The sequence below is a fragment of the Pseudophryne corroboree genome, chromosome 1, assembly GCF_028390025.1.
Source record: "Pseudophryne corroboree isolate aPseCor3 chromosome 1, aPseCor3.hap2, whole genome shotgun sequence".
Classification (NCBI taxonomy): Eukaryota; Metazoa; Chordata; class Amphibia; order Anura; family Myobatrachidae; genus Pseudophryne; species Pseudophryne corroboree.
The window spans coordinates 307,233,168-307,261,085 of NC_086444.1; the positions used below are offsets into that span (position 1 = coordinate 307,233,168).

At 45.6% G+C, this 27,918-nt stretch overlaps 1 protein-coding gene across 10 annotated transcripts in view; it reads left to right on the plus strand.

Annotated features, from left to right (window-relative positions):
* The window catches only part of CLIP1 (CAP-Gly domain containing linker protein 1), a 307,706-nt gene that overhangs the window by 164,374 nt on the left and 115,414 nt on the right, over positions 1-27,918 (plus strand). For 7 of the 10 annotated variants that reach the window (XM_063964458.1, XM_063964459.1, XM_063964456.1 and 4 more), the window contains exons 7-9: positions 11,404-11,507; positions 18,224-18,284; positions 20,684-20,788. In XM_063964458.1, coding sequence (XP_063820528.1) covers positions 11,404-11,507; positions 18,224-18,284; positions 20,684-20,788 — 270 coding nt within the window. The remainder of the gene's footprint in view (positions 1-11,403; positions 11,508-18,223; positions 18,285-20,683; positions 20,789-27,918) is intronic. The other 3 variants (XM_063964454.1, XM_063964455.1, XM_063964460.1) reach the window with 1 other exon arrangement.

Consider the following 27,918-nt stretch of genomic DNA (forward strand, 5'->3'; position numbering starts at 1 on the left):
ATTCAATCCGACAACGTCACAGCCGTGGCTCATGTAAACCGCCAAGGCGGAACAAGGAGCAGAGTGGCAATGGCGGAAGCCACCAGGATTCTGCGCTGGGCGGAAAATCTCATAAGCACTTTGGCAGCAGTCTTCATTGGACAACTGGGAAGCGGACTTCCTCAGCAGACACGATCTCCATCCAGGAGAGTGGGGACTTCATCATGAAGTTTTTGCAGAGATAAGAAGTCGTTGGGGACTTCCTCAAATAGACATGATGGCTTCACGCCTCAACAAGAAGCTTCGGAGGTATTGTGCCAGGTCTAGGGACCCTCAGGCAGTAGCAGTAGACGCCCTGGTGACACCGTGGGTATTTCAGTCGGTCTATGTGTTCCCTCCTCTTCCACTCATCTCCAAGAGATTGAGAATCATAAGACGAAAAAGAGTGCAGACAATACTCATTGTTCCAGATTGGCCTCGAAGGGCCTGGTATTCAGATCTTCAGGAAATGCTCACAGAAGATCCGTGGCCTCTTCCTCTCAGAGATGACCTGTTGCAATAGGGGCCCTGCGTGTTCCAAGACTTACCGCGGTTACGTTTGATGGCATGGCGGTTGAACACCGAATCCTAGCTGGGAAAGGCATTCCGGAAGAAGTCATCCCTACTCTGATAAATGCTAGGAAGGAAGTGACGGCGAAACATTATCACCGTATCTGGAGAAAGTATGTATCTTGGTGTGAATCCAAGAATGCTCCTGCGGAAGATTTACATCTGGGCCGTTTTCTCCACTTTCTACAGACAGGAGTGGATATGGGCCTAAAATTAGGCTCCATTAAGGTACAGATTTTGGCCCTATCAATTTTCTTTCTGAAGGAATTGGCTTCTCTCCCAGAAGTCCAGACTTTTGTAAAGGGAGTGCTGCACATACAGCCTCCTTTTGTGCCTCCAGTGGCACCATGGGACCTTAACGTGGTGTTACAGTTCCTAAAATCTCACTGGTTTGAACCTCTTCAAACGGTTGAGTTAAAATTTCTCACTTGGAAGGTGGTCATGTTGTTGGTCTTGGCATCTGCAAGGCGGGTGTCCGAATTGGCGGCTTTGTCCCACAAAGCCCCTATCTGATTTTCCATGTGGATAGAGCAGAATTAAAGACTCGTCCTCAGTTTTTGCCTAAGGTGGTTTCATCGTTTCATATGAACCAACCTATTGTGGTACCTGTGGCTACGAATGACTTGGAGGATTCTAAGTCCCTGGATGTAGTCAGGGTCTTAAAAATGTATGTAGCCAGGACGGCTCGGATTAGGAAAACAGGAGGCACTGTTTGTCCTGTATGCAGCCAACAAGGTTGGCACTCCTGCTTCTAAGCAGACTATTGCTCGCTGGATCTGTAACACGATTCAGCAGGCTCATTCTACGGCTGGATTGCCGTTACCAAATTCGGTAAAGGCCCACTCCACTAGGAAGGTTGGCTCTTCTTGAGCGGCTGCCCGAGGCGTCTCGGCTTTACAGCTTTGCCGAGCAGCGACTTGTTCGGGTTCAAACACTTTTGCAAAATTCTACAAGTTTGATACCCTGGCTGATGAGGACCTCATGTTTGTTCAATTGGTGCTGCAGAGTCATCCGCACTCTCCCGCCCGGTCTGGAGCTTTGGTATAATCCCCATGGTCCTTACGGAGTCCCCAGCATCCTCTAGGACGTAAGAGAAAATAAGATTTTAAACCTACCGGTAAATCTTTTTCTCCTAGTCCGTAGAGGATGCTGGGCGCCCGTCCCAGTGCGGACATATTTCTGCAAGGCTTGTATATAGTTATTGCTTACATAAGGGTTATGTTACAGTTAATATCAGTCTTTGGCTGATGCTGTTTTGTTCATACCGTTAACTGATTGCGTATATTCCATGTTATACGGTGTGGATGGTGTGGGCTGGTATGAATCTTGCCCTTAGATTAACAAAAATCCTTTCCTCGTACTGTCCGTCTCCTCTGGGCACAGTTCTCTAACTGAGGTCTGCAGGAGGGGCATAGAGGGAGGGGCCAGTGCACACCCATCTAAAGTTCTTTATAGTGCCCATGTCTCCTGCGGAGTCCGTCTATACCCCATGGTCCTTACGGAGTCCCCAGCATCCTCTATGGACTAGGAGAAAAAGATTTACCGGTAGGTTTAAAATCTTATTATTGTCTATAGGGGGTAATTCAGAATTGATCGCAGCAGCAAATTTGTTAGCACAAATAAAGTAGGGTAACAGGTACCTCCTAGCGCCAATTGATAAAAAGCTCAGTATCATGTATGTATGTATGTATGTATGTGTGTGTGTATATATATATATATATATATATATATATAATATGTATGTGTGTGTGTGTGTGTGTGTGTATATATATATATATATAAGGGAATATCCGCACTGTGCTGCTCATCAAAATCCACATGAGATGGTGCTCAACTCCACGGAACAGTTAATTCCAATAGACAGTCAATTGTAAAGGAGGGGACTCACCAGTTTTTTGTAAAAAAAAGCTGGTGAATGCCCTCCTTTACAATTGACTATATATATATATATATATATATATATATATATATATATAAAATCTGCAGCTTTCTACCATCAAAGAGACCACTCAGCCCTTCAGTTCTAAGCAAAAAAACAATATAGACATAGAAATAATGTACTGTAGCTGATTTCCACACAGTTACAAAATTTTTTATTACTTTAGCTGCGCAACGTTACATATAAAACATTTGTTAGCAGTTGGGCAAAACCATGTGCACTGCAGGGGGGGCAGATATAACATGTGCAGAGAGAGTTTTACCCCTTTTCCACTATTAAGCACGGGTCGCAGCCCGGAGCCTGACACGGGTGCTACCCGGCTGCAGCCCGTGCTCAGCCCCCTTTCCCACTGCGCTCACCAACCTGTCATATTGCCAGGTTGGTGACACTGTTAGTGACGCAGCAGGGGCAGCGCTGGGAGATAACATGTTCTCCCAGCGCCACCCTTCCATACAGTGGAAACGGGAGCCGTGTCGCATCGCCACGGCTACCGTTTACACTACAACCCTACCCGGATCATTCCCGTGTCCTACCCAGTTAGCTACCAGGGTAGGATTCACGGGTCACTTGATCCGGGTTTTTGCGGGGGGACCCTTTTCCACTAGCAAAAAACACGGGTAAATGCGCTTCCCCGTGCATTTACCCGTGTTTTTTGAGCTAGTGTCAAAGCGGTATTAGATTTGGGTGGGGTGTGTTCAAACTGAAATCTAAATTGCAGTGTAAAAATAAAGCAGCCAGTATTTACCCTGCACAGAAACAAAATAACCCACCCAAATCTAACTCTCTGCAAATTGTTATATCTGCCACATCTTCAGTGCACATGGTTTTGCCCAAATTTGCTGCTGCGATCAACTCTGAATTACCCCCGTATTTGGTGACCGCTGATGTCTTCTGTTAAGAAAACATGTTTGTTAAAAGGAATAATGCACCCTGTTACTATAAATGATTAAATATATTAGGATCTCTGTTACCTCTATAAAAGTAATTGACCTACATGCTCTTACATGGCCTCAAATGTTAATGATTTCAGTATCTATATTATTTATATAACTTCTCTTACGTCCTAGAGGATGCTGGGGTCCACATTAGTACCATGGGTTATAGACTGGTCCACTAGGAGCCATGGGCACTTTAAGAGTGTAATAGTGTGGGCTGGCTCCTCCCTCTATGCCCCTCCTACCAGACCCAGTTTAGAAAATGTGCCCGGTGGAGCCGGTCACAGCTAGGGGAGCTCCATAGGAGTTTTTCTAGTTTTATTATTTTTATTAGAGTTGGACACAGTGAGGCTGCTGGCAACAGCCTCCCTGCTTCGTGGGACTTAGGGGGAGAGTAGTGTCCAACCCTCTGAGGTTAATGGCTACTAGCTCAGCTGACAGGACACTGAGCTCCAGAGGGTGTTGATCGCAAGCCCCCGAGGCGACCGCTCGCTCCCGCAGCACTGCCGCCACCCCCTAATAGAGCCAGAAGACGTTGGTGGTGAGTTGGACACCGGCACCCTGACAAGCGGGGATCCAGTGAGAATGGCAGCATCAGGGTGGAAGCGCAGCGCTGAGGCTGCGCTTCGGATGGCCCAGAAGTATAGTGTGCGGTGCTGTGAGGGGTGCCCTGGGCCAGCGCAAACACCTTTACACTGGTCACTTTTGTTATCAGGGACATATGTACTGATGCTAGCCCTATTACCTCAGGCCAGTATAATCTGTATAAGTGCGGGAAGACGTGCCATTTTAGGGGGCAGAGCTTCTCCTCAGAGCGGATCCAGCACTCACCAGCGCCATTTTCTCCCTGCAGATGACACTACAGAGCTGCTGACAGGGAGCGCTGACCATCCACATAACTCCAGCTGACCATCCACATAACTCCAGCTGACCATCCACATAACTCCAGCTATCCTGTGCGGTACCAGGGGGTTATAGAAGGGGAACGGGGATAGAGTTTATTCACATTAATGTGTAGTCTATTAAGGTTGCACAGTCAGCGCCAGGCATTTATTATATAACTGTCTACTGGGGCGCTGTGTAGGCTGGCTCCATAACTCTCTGTCTCTCTGAAGGTACATGGGAGAAACTGTGTCTGACATTTTCCTTTGTGTGTGTGTGTATGCTATATATCTCATTACCATGTCTAGGGGCTCTGGGCCTAATTCAGACCTAATCGTACCATCAAATTTGTTAGCAAATTGGCAAAATCATATGCACTGCAAGGGGGAAGATATAACATGTGCAGAGAGAGTTAGAGTTGGATGGGGTGTGTGTTCAAACTGAAATTGCAGTGTAAAAATAAAGCAGCCAGTATTTACAGTACCCTGCACAGAAACAATATACCCCACCCAAATCGAACTCTCTCTACACATGTTGTATCTGCCCCCCCCCCCCCCCCCCCCCTGCAGTGCACATGGTTTTGCCCATTTGCTAACACATTTCCTGCTGCGATCAACTCTGAATTATCCCCTCTGTGTCTTGTGCTGCAGAGTATGTACCTTCTCCAGAAGAGTCTCTTCCATGTACAGGTTGAGTATCCCTTATCCAAGATTCAAAATAACACATTTATTATTCCCCTACTGAGATAATGACACATACATATGTATATTATATATCTATATAATATATCTATATATACACACACATAATATATAATATATATGTCATTATATCAGTAGGGGATCCAAAAATGGGGGATTTTGGATAAGGGATACTCAACCTGTACTCAGGAATGCAATACACTGTCTCAGCCTTCTGAACCCGAACCCAAGTGGGTGGCTTCTATTAAGGGTATGATATCCCATATTTCATCTAGGATAGCTCAGTATGAGACTGAAACACAGGTTCTAAAAAACTCTGTAGAGGTTTTGTCGTATCCTGCGCCCACTACCTCAATAATCTCTCCTAGTATATGTCCAAAGAAGCGTGCTCTTGCCCAGGTAATGCAAGTCAGGTAATGCAAGTCGACATGGATACCCACTCTGATACGGGTGACGGTGATGGGGACATACTGCGGGGGAGGCATCCCTTGCTAAAGAAGTGCAGCTAATGATTGTGGCCATTCGGGACGTTTTACACATTACTGACAAGGCACCTGAACAGCCCGAGGAGGCTTTCTTTACAGACAATAAGAAAGTCTCCCTTACTTTTCCTGCGTCTAGGGAATTAAACGCATTATTTGAAAAATCCTGGGAAAACCCGGAGAAAAAAATTCAGATACCAAAGAGAGTTCTGGTTGCTTTTCTTTTGTCCAAAAAGGTGGTTTTACCTGTCCCTTGGTCTACCGCTTTGAAAGAGCCGGCAGACCGCAAGATTGAGACTACGCTCAAATCCATATACACTGCTTCAGGCGTGGCGCTTAGGCCCACTATTGCTTGTGCATGGATTTCTAAAGCCATAGTGAAGTGGAAGGGCACGTTACTAGAGGATTTAGATACTATGGATAGAAGTGACATTCAAATGTTTTTACGTCACATACAGGATTCTGCGGGTTTCATGGTGGAGGCCAAGAAGGACCTTGGTAATCTGACTGCACAGACGTCTTCCATGGCTGTCTCGGCACGCAGGGGACTCTGGCTGCGCCAATGGTCTGCGAATGTGGAATCCAAGAAGAGTGTGGAGAACCTACCCTTCACAGTTCAGGCTCTATTTGGGGAAGCTTTGGATGCGTGGAACTCCACGGCAACCGCGGGTAAGTCAACCTTTCTTCCCTCAGCTACTCCGACGCCAAAGAAATCCTTCTTGGCGTCTACAATGCAGTCCTTTCGGACCGCAAAGGTTAAGAAGTCCAAGTCCCCTTCGACCTCCTTCAGAGGTGGTCGGGGAAAATCCAGAAAAACTGCACCGGCAGGCTCCCAGGAACAGAAGCCAGGTTCTGATTACTCAAAATCCTCAGCATGACGGTGGACCTCCCAGCCTGGAGGTCGGGCAGGTGGGAACACGTCTACGAAATTTCAGTCAGGTCTGGGCGTTCTCAGGCCTGGACCCCTGGGTACAAGATATTGTATCTCAGGGGTACAGACTGGAGTTTCAAGAGCTCCCACCTCACAGATTTTTCAAATCAGGCTTACCAGCTTTGCTGACAGAAAGGGCTATCTACAAGAAGCCATTCAAAAATTGGAAAGGGCAAATGTCATTGTTCCAGTTCCATCTCTCCTGGAAAACAAGGGTTACAAACCTTTTTGTGGTACCGAAGCCAGATTGTTCGGTCAGACCAATATTGAACCTCAAATCGTTAAATCCATATTTTGAGGGAATTCAAGTTCAAGATCTCTGAGAGCGGTGATCTCGGGTCTGGAGGAGGGGGAATTCCTGGTATCCTTCGATATCAAGGATGCATACCTTCACATTCCTATTTGGCTGCCACATTTGCGCTGTTGGACTGTCACTATCCGTTCCAGGCACTGCTATTCGGCCTATCCATGGCACTGAGGGTGTTCACCAAGGTAATGGCAAAGATGATGCTTCTACTCCGCAAGCAGGGTGTGAACATAATTCCATATCTGGACGATCTGCTGATAAAATCCTCGTCCAGGGAGAAGTTGTTGCAGTCAGTTGCTCTCACAACTCGACTGCTCCGGGATCATGGTTAGATCCTGAATCTTCCAAAGTCACATTTGGAGCCGACGAGAAGACTGTCCTTCCTGGGGATGATTCTCGACACAGAGGTGCAGAGGGTGTTTCTACCGGTGGAGAAAGCATTGGTGATCCAATCAATGGTCCGGGATGTCCTGAAGCCAGCCAGAGTATCTGTTCATCAGTGCATTCGCCTTCTGAGGAAGATGGCTGCCTCCTACGAGGATCTACAGTACGGAAGATTTCATGCACGGTCTTTCCAACTGGATCTCCTGGACAAATGGTCGGAATCTCATCTTCACATGCACCAGAGAATACGTCTGTCGCCGAAAGCCAGAATCTCGCTCCTCTGGTGGCTTCAAACTTCTCACCTACTGGAGGGCCGCAGGTTCGAGATTCAGAATTGGATCCTCCTAACCACGAATGCAAGTCTGAGGTTGGGGATCAGTCACCCAGAGGGAAAACTTCCAAGGAAGGTGGTCAAGTCTAGAATCCATCCTTCCGATAAACATTCTGGAACTAAGAGCCATGTACAATGGTCTTCTACAGGCGGCACATCTTCTAAAAGGTCGGGCCATTCAAGTTCAATCGGACAATGTATCGACAGTGGCCTACATAAACCGACAAGGCGGAACGAAGAGCAGAGCTGCATTGTCAGAGGTAACAAGAATCATCCTCTGGGTGGAAAAACACGCGGTGGCGCTGTCAGCAATCTTAATTCCGGGAGTGGACAGCTGGGGAGCGGACTTCCTCAGCAGACACGATCTCCATCCGGGAGAGTGGGGCCTCCACCCAGAGGTGTTTGCAGAGGTAACAAGCCTTTGGGGCGTACCTCAAATAGACATGATGGCCTCGCGCCTCAACAAGAAGCTTCGGAGGTATTGTTCCAGGTCGAGGGACCCACAGGCAGTGGCGGTGGACGCCCTGGTAACTCGTGGGTGTTCAAGTCAGTGTATGCGTTTCCTCCACTTACACTCATCCCAAGGATTCTCAAAATAATCAAAAGAACAAGAGTTCAGGGGATCCTCATTGCTCCGGACTGGCCAAGGAGGGCTTGGTACGCGGATCTTCTGGAGTTACTGCTGGAAGATCCGAGGCCTCTTCCACTTCGAGAGGACCTTCTGCAACAGGGGCCGTTCGCTTATCAAGACTTACCACAGCTACGTTTGACGGCATAGAGGTTGAACGCCCGATCTTATCTCAGAAAGGCATTCCGAAAAAAGTTATTCCTACCATGATCCAGGCTAGGAAAGTTGTAACGTCTATGCATTACCATCGCATTTGGAAAAAGTATGTGTCTTGGTGTGAATCCAAGAAGTTTCCTACGGTGGAGTTTCAACTTGGGCTGTTTCTCCTTTTCCTGCAAGCAGGTGTCGATGTGGGCCTACGTTTGGGCTCCATAAAAGTCCAGATTTCGGCCTTGTCCATTTACTTCCAGAAGCAGTTGGCTTCCACCCCTGAGGTTCAGATTTTCTTGAAAGGGGTGCTGCACATCCATCCTCCGTTTGTGCCTCCTACGGCACCATGGGATCTTTACGTGGTGGTGCAGTTCCTGCAATCAGATTGGTTCGAGCCTTTACAGGAGGTTCTGCTAGACGTGTGTCTGAATTGGGGTCATTGTCCTGCAAGAGCCCCTACTTGATTTTCCTTGAAGAAAGGGCTGAGCTCAGGACGCGTCAGCAGTTTCTTCCAAAGGTTGTGTCGGCTTTTCATATCAACCAACCTATTGTGGTGCCAGTGGCTACTGACTCCTCAATTACCTCAAAGTCCTTGGATGTTGTGAGGGCTTTGAGGATTTGTGTGAAGAAGACTTCACGTTACAGAAAGTCGGACACTCTGTTTATTCTTTATGATCCCAACAAGATTGGGTGTCCTGCTTCTAAGCAGACGATTTCTCGCTGGATCAGGTTTACTATCCAGCACGCTTATTCTACGGCAGGCTTGCAGTGTCCAAAATCTAATAAGGCCCACTCTACTCGTAAGGTGGGTTCTTCCTCGGCGGCTGCTCTGAGTATCTCGGCTTTACAGCTTTGCCGATCAGCTACTTGGTCGGGGTCAAACACGTTTGCTAAGTTCTACAAGTTCGATACTTTGGCCTCTGAGGACCTAAAGTTTGATCAATCAGTTCTGCAGGAGCCTCCGCGCTCTCCCTGCTGTACTGGGAGCTTTGGTACATCCCCATGGTACTAGTGTGAACCCCAGCATCCTCTAGGACATAAGAGAAAATAGGATTTTAATTACCTACCGGTAAATCCTTTTCTCGTAGTTCGTAGAGGATACTGGGCGCCTGCCCAGCGCTTCGTTTTCCTGCAGTTGTTATTTGGTTTGGTACTGCCTTGTTACTTGGTTTAGTACTGTGTTGTTGCTGAGGTTGTTCAGGCTGGTTGGTCTGGTTTGCCTTATTATGTGTGAGCTGGTGTGAATCTCACCACTATCTGTGTATTTCCTTCTCTCGAAGTATGTCCGTCTCCTTGGGCACAGTTTCTAGACTGGGTCTGGTAGGACGGGCATAGAGGGAGGAGCCAGCCCATACTATTAATATTAAACTCTTAAAGTGCCCATGGCTCGTAGTGGACCCGTTTATACCCCATGGTACTAATGTTGTCCCCAGCATCCTCTACGGACGACGAGAAAAGGATTTACTGGTAGGTAATTAAAATCCTATTTTTAATTAGTTTCTTCTCCTGTTAACTGTTGAGTAGTGTTAGTGTAGTTAAGTGTAGTTTTGAAGCAGTTGATAGGATTATTCTAATGCTATGGGATTACTGGCCTGGTATTACCTGTCTGCGTTGTTAAAAGGGTTACAGTACACTTGTATTCAGAGATAACTACCTAAGTTTATATGATAAATTACATTAAATAAGATGAAGAACTTCATGAAAGCACTTGGGCATGTTGGTGCTGCGAAATTCAGGGGGACTTGCACCTAATTGGTCTGAGCCAATAGGATTTGTATGTGGTGAAATCAAATTTTTTACTACACCTCATATAAAGTCGTTTGTGAGGTTTTTTTTCCCTATTCTGTATGAACATAAATATGTGCCTGTGAAGCCTACAAAATGCTAGGCCATTTTAGTGGTAATAGTAATCACATACATAATAATAAATTTGTCACCATTATAATATTTTCTATTCACAAAGGATAGAAATTATGATTGGAATTATGTACCATTTAAATGTACATGACATAATTAGAAACATTATATATATATATATATATATATATATATATATATATATATACACACACACATCTAGAATAAATCTACAAGTAGCAAATACAGAAGAAACACTTTCGTGTAGACACATATAAGGTCTTTTAAACTCAAATGCATCAAACTTTCTGAAGAGGAATACAGATGTTGCCCATAGCAACCAATCCTGGGGCATACACGGCATTTGTAAGGGAAGAGGTTGTCTATCTATCTATATCTATTTATCTGTCTATCTATAAATTTATATTGTACATACGTGGAGAACCCCTGTACATTTTATGTGCATATATATTTATATGGTTAGCGCGAGAGATAGAGATTTCCATGAATAATACATCCTACGAGACAGAGCTGCTATATTGACCAGCAGTACCTGAAGCTCTGAGGAGACCTCCAGTGAATAGTTCTAGTGCAGATCTGGCCAATCTGTGGCTCGCCAGATGTTGTGACACTACATATCCCAGCATGCCCTGCCACAGTTTTATCATCCCCTAATAGCAAAACTTTGTCAGGGGGTGTTGGGACTTGTAGTTTCACAACAGCTGGAGAGCTCCAGGTTGGCCAGGCCTGTCCTGGTGCATTTCAGTGCAGTAATGCACCCGCCGCACTGTGTCTGCTTGCAGCTGCTCCAGGAGGAGAGTGACTGCAGATGAATCCCGCCCTAGGTGAGACAGTACTGAAATGGAAGGGAAGAAGCTTCCCATCAGCCATCTTTTATGCAAAGCAGAAAGCTCCGTGAGAGCGGCAGTCAGTAGAGATGGATACACCGCCTGCCTCAGTTTAAAAAGCAATACACAAAAAAAAAAAACCTTGGCCCGTAAGGGGAGTTTCTGGGTACTCAGACACCCCCTACCTGCACGGCTCCCTGCAATCAGATTCTAGCTGTCATTTATCAAATACTTTCAATAAAACGATAGGTAGAAGCTGATTGACGGCTATGGGCAACTGTTCCACTTGTCCTCTTTAGAAGACTTAGTAAATTTCCCACTAAATCATTTAAATGTCATACCCATAGTATCAGTTAAATTACACCAGAAATAATCCCCAACCATAATGTGTGTTTATAGAATTCTTCAGTGTTGTTTTTTTTTTAATGTGTTTTCTACAGTATGTAATGGAAATGGAGTCCAAGATGGACCAGTTACGCGCTATGGTTGAAGCAGCAGACAGAGAAAAAGTAGAACTTCTAAATCAGTTGGAAGAAGAGAAGAGGTGACCATATTATGTTTAGTTCACACTAAAGGTTTTCCCACACAAATATTGAATATGAACTATGCTGCTTGTGCACAACACCTGCAAATGATAGCAATGACACCTGTGCTCTTTGCCACAATGAATGCTGTGTTCTCCATGGTACACCATGCGAGGCAGATGCAAGGGGTAGAAAGGGTTTTGAGCTAAAATCCTTCGACCTATCCCTTTCTCCTTTTCTCTATCGTCCTAAGTGGATGCTGGGGTTCCTGAAAGGACCATGGGGAATAGCGGCTCCGCAGGAGACAGGGCACAAAAAAGTAAAGCTTTTACCAGATCAGGTGGTGTGCACTGGCTCCTCCCCCTATGACCCTCCTCCAGACTCCAGTTAGATTTTGTGCCCGAACGAGAAGGGTGCAATCTAGGTGGCTCTCCTAAAGAGCTGCTTAGAGAAAGTTTAGCTTAGGTTTTTTACTTTACAGTGAGTCCTGCTGGCAACAGGATCACTGCAACGAGGGACTTAGGGGAGAAGTAGTGAACTCACCTGCGTGCAGAGTGGATTTGCTGCTTGGCTACTGGACACTAGCTCCAGAGGGACGATCACAGGTACAGCCTGGATGGTCACCGGAGCCGCGCCGCCGGCCCCCTTGCAGACGCTGAAGAGAGAAGAGGTCCAAAATCGGCGGCTGAAGACTCCTGAGTCTTCATAAAGGTAGCGCACAGCACTGCAGCTGTGCGCCATTTTCCTCTCAGCACACTTCACACAACAGTCACTGAGGGTGCAGAGCGCTGGGGGGGGCGCTCTGAGAGGCAAATAAAAACCTTATTAGAGGCAAAAAATACCTCACATATAGCCCACAGAGGCTATATGGAGATATTTAACCCCTGCCTAACTTCAAAAATAGCGGGAGACGAGCCCGCCGTAAAAGGGGCGGGGCCTATCTCCTCAGCACACAGCGCCATTTTCTCTCACAGAAAAGCTGGAGAGAAGGCTCCCAGGCTCTCCCCTGCACTGCACTACAGAAACAGGGTTAAAACAGAGAGGGGGGGCACTGATTTTGGCGATATTGTATATATATAAAAGATGCTATAAGGGAGAAACACTTATATAAGGTTGTCCCTATATAATTATAGCGTTTTTGGTGTGTGCTGGCAGACTCTCCCTCTGTCTCCCCAAAGGGCTAGTGGGTCCTGTCCTCTGTCAGAGCATTCCCGGTGTGTGTGCTGTGTGTCGGCACGTGTGTGTCGACATGTATGAGGACGATGTTGGTGAGGAGGCGGAGAAATTGCCTGTAATGGTGATGTCACTCTCTAGGGAGTCGACACCGGAATGGATGGCTTATTTAGAGAATTACGTGAGAATGTCAACACGCTGCAAGGTCGGTTGACGACATGAGACGGCCGACAATCTATTAGGACCGGTCCAGGCGTCTCAGAAACACCGTCAGGGGTTTTAAAAACGCCCATTTACCTCAGTCGGTCGACACAGACACAGACACGGACACTGAATACAGTGTCGACGGTGAATAAACAAACGTATTTCTCATTAGGGCCACACGTTAAGGGCAATGAAGGAGGTGTTACGTGTTTCTGATACTACAAGTACCACAAGAAAGGGTATTATGTGGGAGTGGAAAAAACTACCTGTAGTTTTTCCTGAATCAGATAAAATAAAATGAAGTGTGTGATGATGCGTAGGGTTACCCCGATAGCAAATATTGGCGTTATACCCTTTCCCGCCAGAAATTAGGGTACGTTGGGAAACACCCCTTAGGGTGATAAGGCGCTCACACGCTTATCAAGTGGCGTTACCGTCTCCAGATACGGCCGCCCTCAAGGAGCCAGCTGATAGGAAGCTGGAAAAATATCCTAAAAAGTATATACACACATACGGTGGTTATACTGCGACCAGCGATCGCCATCAGCCTGGAGATGCAGTGCTGGGTTGGCTTGGTCGGATTCCCTGACTGAAAATATTTTATTCATGTAGAGCATTTAATAGGATGCATTCTATATATATGTATGTGAGATGCACAGAGGGATATTTGCTCTCTGGCATCAAGATAAGTGCGTTGTCCATATCTCCCAGAAGATGTCAGGGACACGACAGTGGTCAGGTGATACAGATCCCATACGGCAGATGGAAGTATTGCTGTATAAAGGGAAGGAGTTATTTGGGGGTCGGTCCATCGGACCTGGGGACCACAGCAACAGCTGGGAAATCCAACCTTTTTTACCCCAAGTTACATCTCAGCTAAAAAAGACACCGTCTTTTCAGCCTCAATCTTTCCTTTCCCATGAGGGCATGCAGGCAAAAGGCCAGTCATATCTGCCCAGACATAGAGGTAAGGGAAGTAGACTGCAGCAGGCAGCCCTTTCCCAGGAAAAGAAGCCCTCCACCGCGTCTGCCAAGTCCTCAGCATGACGCTGGGGCCGTGCAAGCGGACTCAAGGTGGGGGGGTAGTCTCAAGAGTCTCAGGGCGCAGTGGGATCACTCGCAAGTTGACCCCTAGATCGTACGAGTATTATCCCAGGGGTAAAGATTGGAGAGTCGAGACATCTTCTCCTCGCAGGTTCCTGAAGTCTGCTTTACCAACGGCTCCCTCCGACAGGGAGGCAGCATTGGAAACAATTCACAAGCTGTATATCCAGCAGGTGATAATCAAAGTACCCCTCCTACGACAAGGAAAAGGGTATTATTTTTCCACACTATATTGTGGTACTGAAGCCAGACGGCTTGGTGACACATAGTCTAAATCTAAAATGTTTTGAACACTTACATAAAAGGTTCAAATCGAGATAAAGTCACTCAGAGCAGTGATAGCGAACCGGAAAAAAGGGGACTATATGGTGTCCCTGGACATCAAGGATTACCTCCATGTCCAAATTTTGTCCTTCTCATCAAGGGTACCTCTGGTTCGTGGTACAGAACTGTCAATATCAGTTTCAGACGATGCCGTTTGAATTATCCACGGCACCCCGGGCCTTTTTACCAAGGTAATGGCCGAAAAGATGTTTCTTCAAAGAAAAAAGGCATCTAAATTATCCCTTACTTGCACGACCTAAAAAGGGCAAGTTCCAGAGAACAGTTGGAGGTCGGAAGAGCACTATCTAAAGTAGTTCTTCGACGGCACGACTGGATTCTAAATATTCCAAGAATCGCAGCTGTTTTCCGACGATACGTCTGCTGTTCCTAGGGATGATTCTGGACACGGTTCAGAAAAAGGTTTTTCTTCCCGAGGAAAAAGCCAAGGAGTTATCCGACCTGTCAGGAACCTCCTAAAACCAGGAAAGGTGTCTGTACATCAATGCACAAGAGTCCTGGGAAAAATGGTGGCTTTTTACGAAGCAATTCCATTCGGCAGATTCCATGCAAGAATTTTCCAAAGGGATCTGTTGGACAAATGGTCAGGGTCGCATCCTCAGATGCACCTGCGAATAACCCTGTCGCCAAGGACAAGGGTATATCTTCTGTGGTGGTTGCAAAAGGCTCATCTATTGGAGGGCCGCAGATTCGGCATACAGGATTTGATCCTGGTGACCTCGGACGCCAGCCTGAGAGGTTGGGGAGCAGTCACACAAGGAAGAAACTTCCAGGGGGTATGGACGAACCTGGAAAAGTCTCTTCACATAAACATTCTGGTACTAAGAGCAATCTAAAATGCTCTAAGCCAGGCGGAACCACTCCTGCAAGGAAAACCGGTGTTGATTCAGTCGGACAACATCACGGCGGTCGCCCATGTAAACAGACAGGGCGGCACAAGAAGCAGGAGTGCAATGGCAGAAGCTGCCAAGATTCTTCGCTGGGCGGAGAATCACGTAATAGCACTGTCAGCAGTGTTCTTCCCGGGCGTGGACAACTGGGAAGCAGACTTCCTCAGCAGACACGATATTCACCCGGGAGAGGGGGGTCTTCATCCAGAAGTCTTCCACATGCTAATAAACTGTTGGGAAAGACCAATGGTAGACATGATGGCGTCTCGCCTCAACAAGAAACTGGACAAGTATTGCGCCAGGTCAAGAGATCCACAGGCAATAGCTGTGGACGCACTGGTAACACCTTGGGTGTACAAATCAGTATATGTGTTTCCTCCTCTGCCTCTCATACCAAAGGTATTGAAGATTATACGGTGAGGAGGAGTAAGAACAATACTAGTGGCTCCGGATTGGCCAAGAAGGACTTGGTACCCGGAACTTCAAGAGTTGGTCACGGACGACCCGTGCCCTCTACTTCTGAGAAGGGACCTGCTACAACAGGGTCCCTGTCTCTTTCAAGACTTACCGCGGCTGCGTTTGACGGCATGGCGGTTGAACGCCAGATCCTAAAAGGGAAAGGCATTCCAGAAGAAGTCATTCCTACCTTGATTAAGGCAAGGAAGGAAGTCACCGCGAAACATTATCACCGCATTTGGCGAAAATATGTCGCGTGGTGCGAGGATCGGAGTGTTCCGACGGAGGAATTTCAACTGGGTCGTTTCCTACATTTCCTACAATCAGGATTGTCTATGGGTCTCAAATTGAGATCTATTAAGGTTCAAATTTCGGCCCTGTCAATATTCTTCCAAAAAGAATTGGCCTCAGTTCCTGAGGTACAGACTTTTGTTAAAGGAGTACTGCATATACAGCCTCCTGTGGTGCCTCCGGTGGCACCGTGGGATCTAAATGTAGTTTTAGATTTCCTCAAATCCCATTGGTTTGAACCATTGAAAAAGGTGGATTTTAAATATCTCACATGGAAAGTGACTATGTTACTGGCCCTGGCTTCCGCCAGGAGAGTATCTAAATTGGCGGCTTTATCTTATAAAAGCCCTTATCTAATCTTCCATTCGGATAGGGCAGAACTGAGGACTCGTCCGCATTTTCTCCCTAAGGTGGTATCAGCGTTTCACCTGAACCAACCTATTGTGGTGCCTGCGGCCACTGGCGACTTGGAGGACTCCAAGTTGTTGGACGTTGTCAGAGCCTTAAAAATATACATTTCAAGGACGGCTGAAGTCAGAAAATCTGACTCGCTGTTGATACTATATGCACCCAACAAGTTGGGTGCCCCTGCTTCTAAGCAGACGATTGCTCGTTGGATTTGTAACACAATTCAACTTGCTCATTCTGTGGCAGGCCTGCCACAGCCTAAATCTGTTAAGGCCCATTCCACAAGGAAGGTGGGCTCATCTTGGGCGGCTGCCCGAGGGGTCTCGGCATTACAATTCTGTCGAGCAGCTACGTGGTCGGGGGAAAACACGTTTGTAAAATTCTACAAATTTGATACCCTGGCAAAAGAGGACTTGGAATTCTCTCATTCGGTGCTGCAGAGTCATCCGCACTCTCCCGCCCGTTTGGGAGCTTTGGTATAATCCCCATGGTCCTTTCAGGAACCCCAGCATCCACTTAGGACGATAGAGAAAATAAGAATTTACTTACCGATAATTCTATTTCTCGGAGTCCGTAGTGGATGCTGGGCGCCCATCCCAAGTGCGGATTATCTGCAATACTGTACATAGTTATTGTTAACAAATTCGGGTTATATTGTTAAGGAGCCATCTTTAAGAGGCTCTTTCTGTTATCATACTGTTAACTGGGTTTAGATCACAAGTTGTACGGTGTGATTGGTGTGGCTGGTATGAGTCTTACCCGGGATTCAAATTGCCTCCCTTATTGTGTACGCTCGTCCGGGCACAGTACCTAACTGGAGTCTGGAGGAGGGTCATAGGGGGAGGAGCCAGTGCACACCACCTGATCTGGTAAAAGCTTTACTTTTTTGTGCCCTGTCTCCTGCGGAGCCGCTATTCCCCATGGTCCTTTCAGGAACCCCAGCATCCACTACGGACTCCGAGAAATAGAATTATCGGTAAGTAAATTCTTATTTTTTGGGGTAATTTTATATGGTACATTTTTACTTCAATAACACAGCTGTTAAAAGTAGTACTATGTAACATTAGATTTTATTTTTTTTGCTTCATAGCTTTAGGGTGGACATCTAAGAATTATTTGTCAGTTCTTTCTGTATAAATGCAAAAGTTGTAAAAATGTACATGAATGCCTTACTTTGTCCCATGTTTTAACTTCTTTATGTAAGCCTCGCCTCGGTACACACACACTCTGTTTTCAGCATAGTAATCTGGTCGTCATGATTACAGATATGTGAGACATTTTTTAAATTTAATTTTGCTACACCTTGGCAATGCCCAGTTTAGGAGAGGTTTCTTTGGTATTAGTGTTGGGCATACCATGGGGGAGATTTATCAAATCTTGGAGCGAGATAAAATACAAACCAATCAGCTTCTAGTTCATTTTACAGGCTATGCCAGCACCCTAGATTTCTTACATGGCCAAAAGCTTCTTATTTTGAAATGTAGAAAAAAATATTAAGTTAAGGTATTTCGCTTATGTTTGTCCACATATTTTAAGATTGGCTGATTTTGCACTGGTTTTACCTATTTCATTGACCATAAATAATTTGGTCATGGGCCACCAATCTAAGACACCCCTACAAAAGTCCAGAGGCACCCAGTTTGGGAGCCACTTGGCTGTGCTATAAAAATGACAGAAGCTTATTGATTTCTGTGAGAAACATTGCTGCATCTCTCCAGGATTTAATAAATCTGGAGACTTTTGAACTAAAGTATGTGATAACTTTTACAATATTCAGTTCAAGTTATGATATTCTTATTGCTAAAAAGACCTACTGGAGTTTCCTGAAGCTTGCCATATCATTTGCATGTAATCATTTGGCTTTGCAGGAAAGTCGAAGATCTCCAATTCCGTGTTGAAGAAGAGTCTATTACCAAGGGTGATTTAGAGGTAAAAAAAAAAAAATTTAATTGGCACCCCAGTAATTTTCTTTCTTTTCTTTTTTTTTTTCTTTCTTATATATATATATATTTATTTGGCTTGTATAAAGTATTGTATACTGTAATGAGATCTATCCCATATGAATTCTCTGTACCCATTTTGGTTTTACAGTTGCATACCAGGGGGTCATATAAATACAGAGCAGATTGAGTGGACTGTAATAGAGAGCTATTGATCACCAATGTGCAATCCCAAGTTGGAGCAGAACTTCCAAATGCAAACTCAATAGTTCCATCATCATCACTGGTTGGTGATGCTTCTTGCTTGCTATTGCTTTTCACAATCTGAAATCAAACTTAATAAACATCTATTTAATGTTTATAAAACTGATAGTGATGAAAGGTTATTTAAAAAAATAAATAGCCCAAAAGAATTGTCATGTTGACTTTCACGTCACCTACAGTTTTCTAAACATACCTACAACATTGAATCTGAAAATGCCACTATTTTCCTCTCCTTTTAATCTTTGAGAAATTTGAGTTAAAAGGAATTAAAAGCCTCACAATTCAATTGTAAATTAGTCAGTTTTTATGAGAAAACTGTATATGACAATGTTATTGCTTGTATGGAATATTTCCATAAAATTACATTTCAAAATTTTTAGTTCACATTTTTTGTTTCTTTATACATTTTTAAATCTTTTTTTTATCATGTTTCCCCTCTGTTTAGTTATTTTCACAATTTGGTTGATAATTGAACAAAAAGTAAAATGATGAAAAAACTATTAACCATTTCAAGTAATAGATTTTTTCCCAAAACAAGAAGACACATATACAATATTATGCACTAATAACTGCTTTTATTCACTGGTGCATGCTGCTTTTTCTGAAATAACCTGTCTCGGTAATATATAGTTAAAAATAATTTGTGTCTTTCAAAAACCCCCTTTTAGATTAAAATATTTCCCACATACCTTATTTGCAGTTTTTGCTTTTATACATAGTTATCAGATCAAGTCAAAAGTGTCAATCCAATTATGTGCAAGTTGCCGTTTTCTTTGCAAATTCGCATTGCAAATTCGTTTTGCAATCCAATTAGAAACTTGCATTGAACCAGTGAGTGTAAAGTCGCTTTTTCCGTTCACACCTCACTGAGGGTGAGAGATGGTAGGGAAGATTCTTGTTTTAACGTTAAAATGTTTGGAAACCATGCGGAACCCCTCAGACACCTCCCCCTCCCACCCTCCCTCTCCCTCCACAGTGACTAATTAGTTAATTGGAAGTTTCCAATTAGCTTAATTAGTCCAATAATTACAGGTCATTCTTGGGGGTTTAAAAACTGTCCCAGATTACCCCAAAAGCAATGTTTTTGTTGTTCTATGGACCCCAAAAGTAATTTTTTTTTAAAACTGATCTTTATAATTTTTACATTTTTTAACGTCGCCTCAAAATACCACATTTTTGTACTTTTTTTTTCTTCATTTTTTATTGTATGAAAGTAAACAAAAAAGTTTTCTCTTTAGAATTTTTTTTTAAATGCACAAAACAGCCATGTAACACAGTTAAAAACCCTAGTACTTTCCTTATGTACACGAACAGCCTTCTGTATGATTCTGCAAATAAAAAAATCTATTATTTTTTTTTTGGTCTAGGAAGGTCACCCCACTTTTTCATGCATTTCTCTCACATCACAATTGGCAGACAATTTACAAACCCCCACTGGAGTACTGCGAATTGGATTGGAAAATTCTTGGGTGCGCACATTCTTGCTAAATCTGCAAGATTCATGAAACAAACACACAACTCGCACCTAATTGGATTGACTCCAAAGAGTTTTCTTTCTTGTGGGATTCAGTACTGCACACCTTGTGACAGGTCATGGCAACTTCAATTTATATTTTACTGGATAATGTTTAAAAATATTTAGAAAATATCTGGGAATCCTGCCAAATTATGGAAGTTTAAGATATTTAAAATAGTTTGAATACATTTCAGAATTAAATGAAGCAGCTGAATACTTTTACACCCGATTTCAAATTTAAGTCTGGTAAAAAAAAAAAAAAAAAGCGGTTTAAAAGCCTGGCAAAATATTAACTTTCTAAATTATGCTAATGCTTTAAATTTCTGGAAAACCGTAGTTCTACTTGCTGCATGCACCTATCTTATGTTTCTACTTATTGCCTTTCTTTTTTGTCTTTCATCATCAATTTCTTCCCACTTTCTTGTCGATCTCCCTCATCCAAGCATCATCTACTCATCCCCTTCTCTTCTGTTATGTTTCCCACTGCATCCTCTGCTCATCAATAGTCCGATGGTGCCAGAGCACGGCCTGCATGTGGCTCCTTCCTCTTGTGCTGGCATGTGATGGTGGCACTGTTGTGTTCTCTTCCTCTCCCTTTTTACTAACAGACGCAGACCAAACTGGAGCATGCCCGCATTAAGGAGCTTGAACAGAGCCTGCTCTTTGAAAAGACCAAAGCTGACAAACTTCAGAGAGAGTTAGAAGATACTAGGGTAATGGTTTTCAATATTTCATGGAAAATCTCCCAGTGCATCACACTTTTTTTACTAGCTTTGTCCAGCTACAGTAAAGACTGTGTGAATAGTAACAAATATAGCCCTTGGTCTTCTAGAATATTTATATACAAGATAGGTAGGCACTTCTAAAACAATGTTACTCTACTTTACCAAATCAGAAGATACCAGCTTTTCATGTCTTCATTGTATGCTGAACCATACAATATAACATGGAATATAAAATTGTCACTTTTTGTTTAGCTGCATTATTCAGTACCTCACTCATTTTTAATAATAAATAATATTTTTCTGACGTCCTAGTGGATGCTGGGTACTCCGTAAGGACCATGGGGAATAGACGGGCTCCGCAGGAGACTGGGCACTCTTAAAAGAAAGATTAGGTACTATATCTGGTGTGCACTGGCTCCTCTCTCTATGCCCCTCCTCCAGACCTCAGTTAGAATCTGTGCCCGGCCAGAGCTGGATACACCTAGTGGGCTCTCCTGAGCTTACTAGAAAAGAAAGTATTTGTTAGGTTTTTTATTTTCAGTGAGATCTGCTGGCAACAGACTCACTGCTACGAGGGACTGAGGGGAGAGAAGCAAACCTACCTGCTTGCAGCTAGCTTGTGTTTCTAAGGCTACTGGACACCATTAGCTCCAGAGGGATCGAACACAGGGCTCGACCTCGATCGTCCGTTCCCGTCCCCGCGCCGCCGTCCCCCTTGCAGAGCCAGAAAGAAAATCGGCGGCTGAAGACTCCGGTCTTCAATAAGGTAGCGCACAGCACTGCAGCTGTGCGCCATTGCTCCCACAGCACACCACACGTTCCGGTCACTGGTGGGTGCAGGGCGCTGGGGGGGGGGGGGGGGCGCCCTGGGCTGCAATATGTATACCCTTTTGGCAAAATGCACATAATACAGTTATAAACTGTATATGTGCCTAATCCCCCGCCATAAATATTATTAAAAAAGCGGGAGAAGCCCGCCGCTGAAGGGGCTATCTTCCTCAGCACAGCCAGCGCCATTTTTTCTTCACAGCTCCGCTGGAAGGATGCTCCCCAGGCTCTCCCCTGCAGTATACACTACAAGAAGGGTAAAAAAAGAGGGGGGGGGGCACATAAATTTAGGCGCAAAAGGTGATATAAGCAGCTATTGGGGGAAAATTCACTTTGTGTTAGTGTAAATCCCTCTGTTATATAGCGCTCTGGTGTGTGCTGGCATACTCTCTCTCTGTCTCCCCAAAGGACTTTGTGGGGTCCTGTCCTCAGTCAGAGCATTCCCTGTGTGTGTGTGCGGTGTGTCGGTACGGCTGTGTCGACATGTTTGATGAGGACGCTTACGTGGAGGCGGAGCAGGAGCCGATAAGTGTGATGTCGCCCCCTGCGGGGCCGACACCAGAGTGGATGTATATCTGGAAGGTATTAACCGACAGTGGCAACTCCTTGCATAAAAGGTTCGATGACGTAACAGCTTTGGGACAGCCGGCATCTCAGCCCGCGCCTGCCCAGGCGTCTCAGAGGCCATCAGGGGCTCAAAAACGCCCGCTACCTCAGATGGCAGACACAGATGTCGACACGGAGTCTGACTCCAGTGTAGACGAGGATGAGACAAATGTACAGTCCACAAGGGCCATCCGATGCATGATTACGGCAATGAAAAATGTGTTGCACATTTCTGACATTAACCCGGTTACCACAAAAAAGGGTATTATGTTTGGGGAGAAAAAGCAGCCAGTGACTTTTCCCCCATCTGATGAGTTAAATGAATTGTGTGAAGAAGCGTGGTGTTCCCCAGATAAGAAATTAGTGATTTCTAAGAGGTTACTAATGGCGTACCCTTTCCCGCCAACGGACAGGTTACGTTGGGAAACATCCCCTAGGGTGGACAAGGCGCTCACACGCTTATCAAAAAAGGTGGCACTGCCGTCTCAGGATACGGCCGCCTTAAAGGAGCCTGCAGATAGAAAGCAGGAGGCTATACTGAAGTCTGTGTATACACACTCAGGTACTATACTGAGACCTGCAATTGCTTCAGCATGGATGTGTAGTGCTGCAGCTGCTTGGTCTGATACCCTGTCAGATAACATTGATTCCCTTGACAGGGATACTATTTTGCTAACCATAGCGCATATTAAAGACGTCGTCTTATATATGAGGGATGCACAGAGGGACATTTGCCGGCTGGCATCTAGAATTAATGCAATGTCCATTTCTGCCAGGAGAGTATTATGGACTCGGCAGTGGACAGGTGATGCTGATTCTAAAAGGCACATGGAGGTTTTGCCTTATAAGGGTGAGGAATTGTTTGGGGACGGTCTCTCTGACCTCGTATCCACAGCAACAGCTGGGAAGTCGACTTTTTTACCTCGGGTTCCCTCACAGCCTAGGAAAGCACCGTATTATCAAGTACAGTCCTTTCGGCCTCAGAAAGGCAAGCGGGTCAGAGGCGCGTCCTTTCTGCCCATAGGCAGGGGTAGAGGGAAAAAGCTGCACCAGACAGCCAGTTCCCAGGAACAAAAATCCTCCCCTGCTTCCACTAAGTCCACCGCATGACGCTGGGGCTCCACAGGTGGAGCCAGTTGCGGTGGGGGCCCGTCTCCGGAACTTCAGCGACCAGTGGGTTCGCTCGCAGGTGGATCCCTGGGTTCTACAAGTGGTATCTCAGGGATACAAGCTGGAGTTCGAGGCGTCTCCCCCTCGCCGTTACCTCAAATCAGCCTTGCCAGCTGCTCCCAAGGAAAGGGAGGTAGTACTGGCGGCAAGTCACAAGCTGTACCTTCAGCAGGTGATAATCAAAGTTCCCCTCCTTCAACAGGGACGGGGTTACTATTCCACAATGTTTGTGGTACCGAAACCAGACGGTTCGGTGAGACCCATTCTAAATTTGAAATCCTTGAACACTTATATAAGGAAGTTCAAGTTCAAAATGGAATCGCTCAGTGCGGTTATTGCAAGCCTGGAAGAGGGGGATTTTATGGTGTCACTGGACATCAAGGATGCTTACCTACATGTCCCCATTTACCCACCTGACCAGGAGTACCTCAGGTTTGTGGTACAGGACTGTCATTACCAATTCCAGACGTTGCTGTTTGGTCTGTCCATGGCACCGAGGGTATTTACCAAGGTAATGGCCGAAATAATGATACTCCTTCGAAGAAGGGAGTTATAATTATCCCGTACTTGGACGATCTCCTTATAAAGGCATGGTCCAAGGAGCAGTTGTTAGTCGGAGTAGCACTATCTCGGGAAGTGCTACAACAGCACGGCTGGATTCTGAATATCCCAAAGTCGCAGCTGATTCCTACGACGCGTCTGCTGTTCTTGGGCATGATTCTGGACACAGAACAGAAGAAGGTGTTTCTCCCGGAGGAGAAGGCCCAGGAATTGTCATCTCTGGTCAGAGACCTCCTGAAACCAAAACAGGTGTCTGTGCATCACTGCACGCGAGTCCTGGGAAAGATGGTAGCTTCTTACGAAGCAATTCCCTTCGGCAGGTTCCATGCAAGGATCTTTCAGTGGGATCTGTTAGACAAGTGGTCCGGATCGCATCTTCAGATGCATCGGCTGATCACCCTGTCCCCGAGGGCCAGGGTGTCTCTGCTGTGGTGGCTGCGGAGTGCTCATCTTCTCGAGGGCCGCAGATTCGGCATTCAGGACTGGGTCCTGGTGACCACGGATGCAAGCCTCCGCGGTTGGGGAGCAGTCACTCAGGGAAGAAACTTCCAAGGACAGTGGTCGAGTCAGGAGACTTCCCTACACATAAATATTCTGGAACTAAGGGCCATTTACAATGCCCTAAGTCAAGCAGAACCCCTGCTTCAAAACCAGCCGGTGCTGATTCAGTCAGACAACATCACAGCGGTCGCCCATGTAAACCGACAGGGCGGCACAAGAAGCAGGATGGCGATGGCAGAAGCCACAAGGATTCTCCGATGGGCGGAGTATCACGTGCTAGCACTGTCAGCGGTGTTCATTCCGGGAGTGGACAACTGGGAAGCAGACTTCCTCAGCAGGCACGACCTCCACCCGGGAGAGTGGGGACTTCATCCAGAAGTTTTCCAGCTGATTGTAAATCGTTGGGAAAGGCCACAGGTGGACATGATGGCGTCCCGCCTCAACAAAAAGCTAAAAAGATATTGCGCCAGGTCAAGGGACCCTCAGGCGATAGCTGTGGACGCTCTAGTGACACCGTGGGTGTACCAGTCGGTTTATGTGTTCCCTCCTCTTCCTCTCATACAAAAGGTACTGAGGATAATAAGAAAGAGAGGAGTAAGAACTATACTCATCGTTCCGGATTGGCCAAGAAGAACTTGGTACCCGGAACTACAAGAAATGATCTCAGAGGACCCTTGGCCTCTGCCGCTCCGTCAGGACCTGCTACAGCAGGGGCCCTGTCTGTTCCAAGACTTGCCGCGGCTGCGTTTGACGGCATGGCGGCTGAACGCCGGATCCTAATGGAAAAGGGCATTCCAGTTGAAGTCATTCCTACGCTGATAAAAGCTAGGAAGGATGTGACCGCAAAACATTATCACCGCATATGGGGAAAATATGTTGCTTGGTGTGAGGCCATGAAGGCCCCAACAGAGGAATTTCAGCTGGGTCGATTTCTGCACTTCCTACAGTCAGGAGTGACTATGGGCCTAAAATTGGGATCCATTAAAGTCCAGATTTCGGCCCTGTGTATTTTCTTTCAAAAAGAACTGGCTTCACTGCCTGAAGTTCAGACGTTTGTTAAGGGAGTGCTGCATATTCAGCCCCCTTTTGTGCCTCCAGTGGCACCTTGGGATCTCAACGTAGTGTTGGATTTCCTAAAATCACATTGGTTTGAGCCACTTCAGACCGTGGAGTTGAAGTATCTCACGTGGAAGGTAGTCATGCTGTTGGCCTTGGCCTCAGCTAGGCGTGTGTCAGAATTGGCGGCTTTGTCCTGTAAAAGCCCATATCTGATTTTCCATATGGACAGGGCAGAATTGAGGACTCGTCCCCAATTTCTCCCAAAGGTGGTATCAGCATTTCATTTGAACCAACCTATTGTGGTGCCTGCGGCTACTCGGGACTTGGAGGATTCCAAGTTGCTGGACGTAGTCCGGGCCCTGAAAATCTATGTTTCCAGGACGGTTAGAGTCAGAAAAACTGACTCGCTGTTTATCCTGCATGCACCCAACAAGCTGGGTGCTCCTGCTTCAAAGCAGACTATTGCTCGCTGGATCTGTAGCACGATTCAACTTGCACATTCTGCGGCTGGACTGCCGCATCCTAAATCAGTAAAAGCCCATTCCACGAGGACGGTGGGCTCTTCTTGGGCGGCTGCCCAAGGGGTCTCGGCTTTACAACTTTGCCGAGCTGCTACTTGGTCGGGATCAAACACTTTTGCAAAATTCTACAAGTTTGATACCCTGGCTGAGGAGGACCTTGAGTTTGCTCATTCGGTGCTGCAGAGTCATCCGCACTCTCCCGCCCGTTTGGGAGCTTTGGTATAATCCCCATGGTCCTTATGGAGTACCCAGCATCCACTAGGACGTCAGAGAAAATAAGAATTTACTCACCGGTAATTCTATTTCTCGTAGTCCGTAGTGGATGCTGGGAGCCCGTCCCAAGTGCGGACTTTCTGCAATACATGTATATAGTTATTGTTATGAGCCATCTGTTGAGTGAGGCTCAGTTGTTGTTCATACTGTTAACGGGGTAAGTTTATCACAAGTTGTACAGTGTGATTGGTGTGGCTGGTATGAGTCTTACCCTGGATTCCAAATCCTTTCCTAGTAATGTCAGCTCTTCCGGGCACAGTTTCCCTAACTGAGGTCTGGAAGAGGGGCATAGAGGGAGGAGCCAGTGCACACCAGATATAGTACCTAATCTTTCTTTTAAGAGTGCCCAGTCTCCTGCGGAGCCAGTCTATTCCCCATGGTCCTTACGGAGTACCCAGCATCCACTACGGACTACGAGAAATAGAATTACCGGTGAGTAAATTCTTATTTTTCATAGTTCAGTTCTTCTCCAAAGTCACTTGATTAGACCTAGGCCAGTTACCCATTGGCATTTATAAAGCATGTGTTTATTAGTGTTTTATTCTTGTAATAGCATGCACGTAGGGCAGTGGTTCCCAAACTGTGTGCCATGGCTCCCTGGGGTGCCTCGGGACACTTGCAGGGGTGCCTTGGATTGGTGGTCCAGGACCAATTCAAATTATTTATGGTCAATATAATAAGCAAAACTAGTGCTAGTAGCTGTCAGTCATAAAACATGGGGACAAACAGAAGCAAATCTTGTCCCTCACCACACAATTGAGCCTAAGGATGACATATAAACACAATATACTTAATTTAATATTTCTTTCTAAATTTCTCAATAAGACATTTTTGGCCTAGGGGTGCCGTGAAAAAAATTCTGATACTCTAGGGCACCGTGATTCAAAAAAGTTTGGAAACCACTGACGTAGGGGATTAAATGTATTGCTTACACCTATGATTCATAGCAGTGGTAACATTTGGACATATCCCACTCTGTTATTTATTTTCATTAATATTAGTGATTATCTTATTTTATTTACACTATACAAAACTTTATTGCAGAAGACGGGATGCTCTCAGTTGTCCTATGTAATTATAGATCAGTACCTGCCCCATTGAAGCTTACGGTCTAAATTCCCTACTGCATAAACACATACACAAACTACAGTTCATTATTATTACAAATCAATTAAGTAAGCAGTTTGTTTTTTTACTATGGAAGGAAACCTAATTACTTGGGGGAAACCCATGAAACACAGAGGAAACATACAAACTCCATGCAAAGGTTGCAATCTCACCCCTGGCCCCAACACTGTGGGACTGCAGTGGTAACCACTGTGTTACTGTGGTTCAGGTCAATTTGTTGACGATCACCACCCTGGCACAAGGTTACGCACCACATGGGCAATGCAGTCACTTTTGCTTTACTGTGTGAGTGGCGTTTTCGCAGTGCTAGTGGGTAACTGGCCTTGCACTAATTTTCTGTGATATTTTAACCACTTTCTTCGCTTGTTTGTATTTCTTGAAATCTATGGGGCGGATAGAACAGATTGACCATCAATTTGTGTAAAGGGGGGTACACACAGAGCGATGTTCAGCTCATTTCTAAGCAATCTG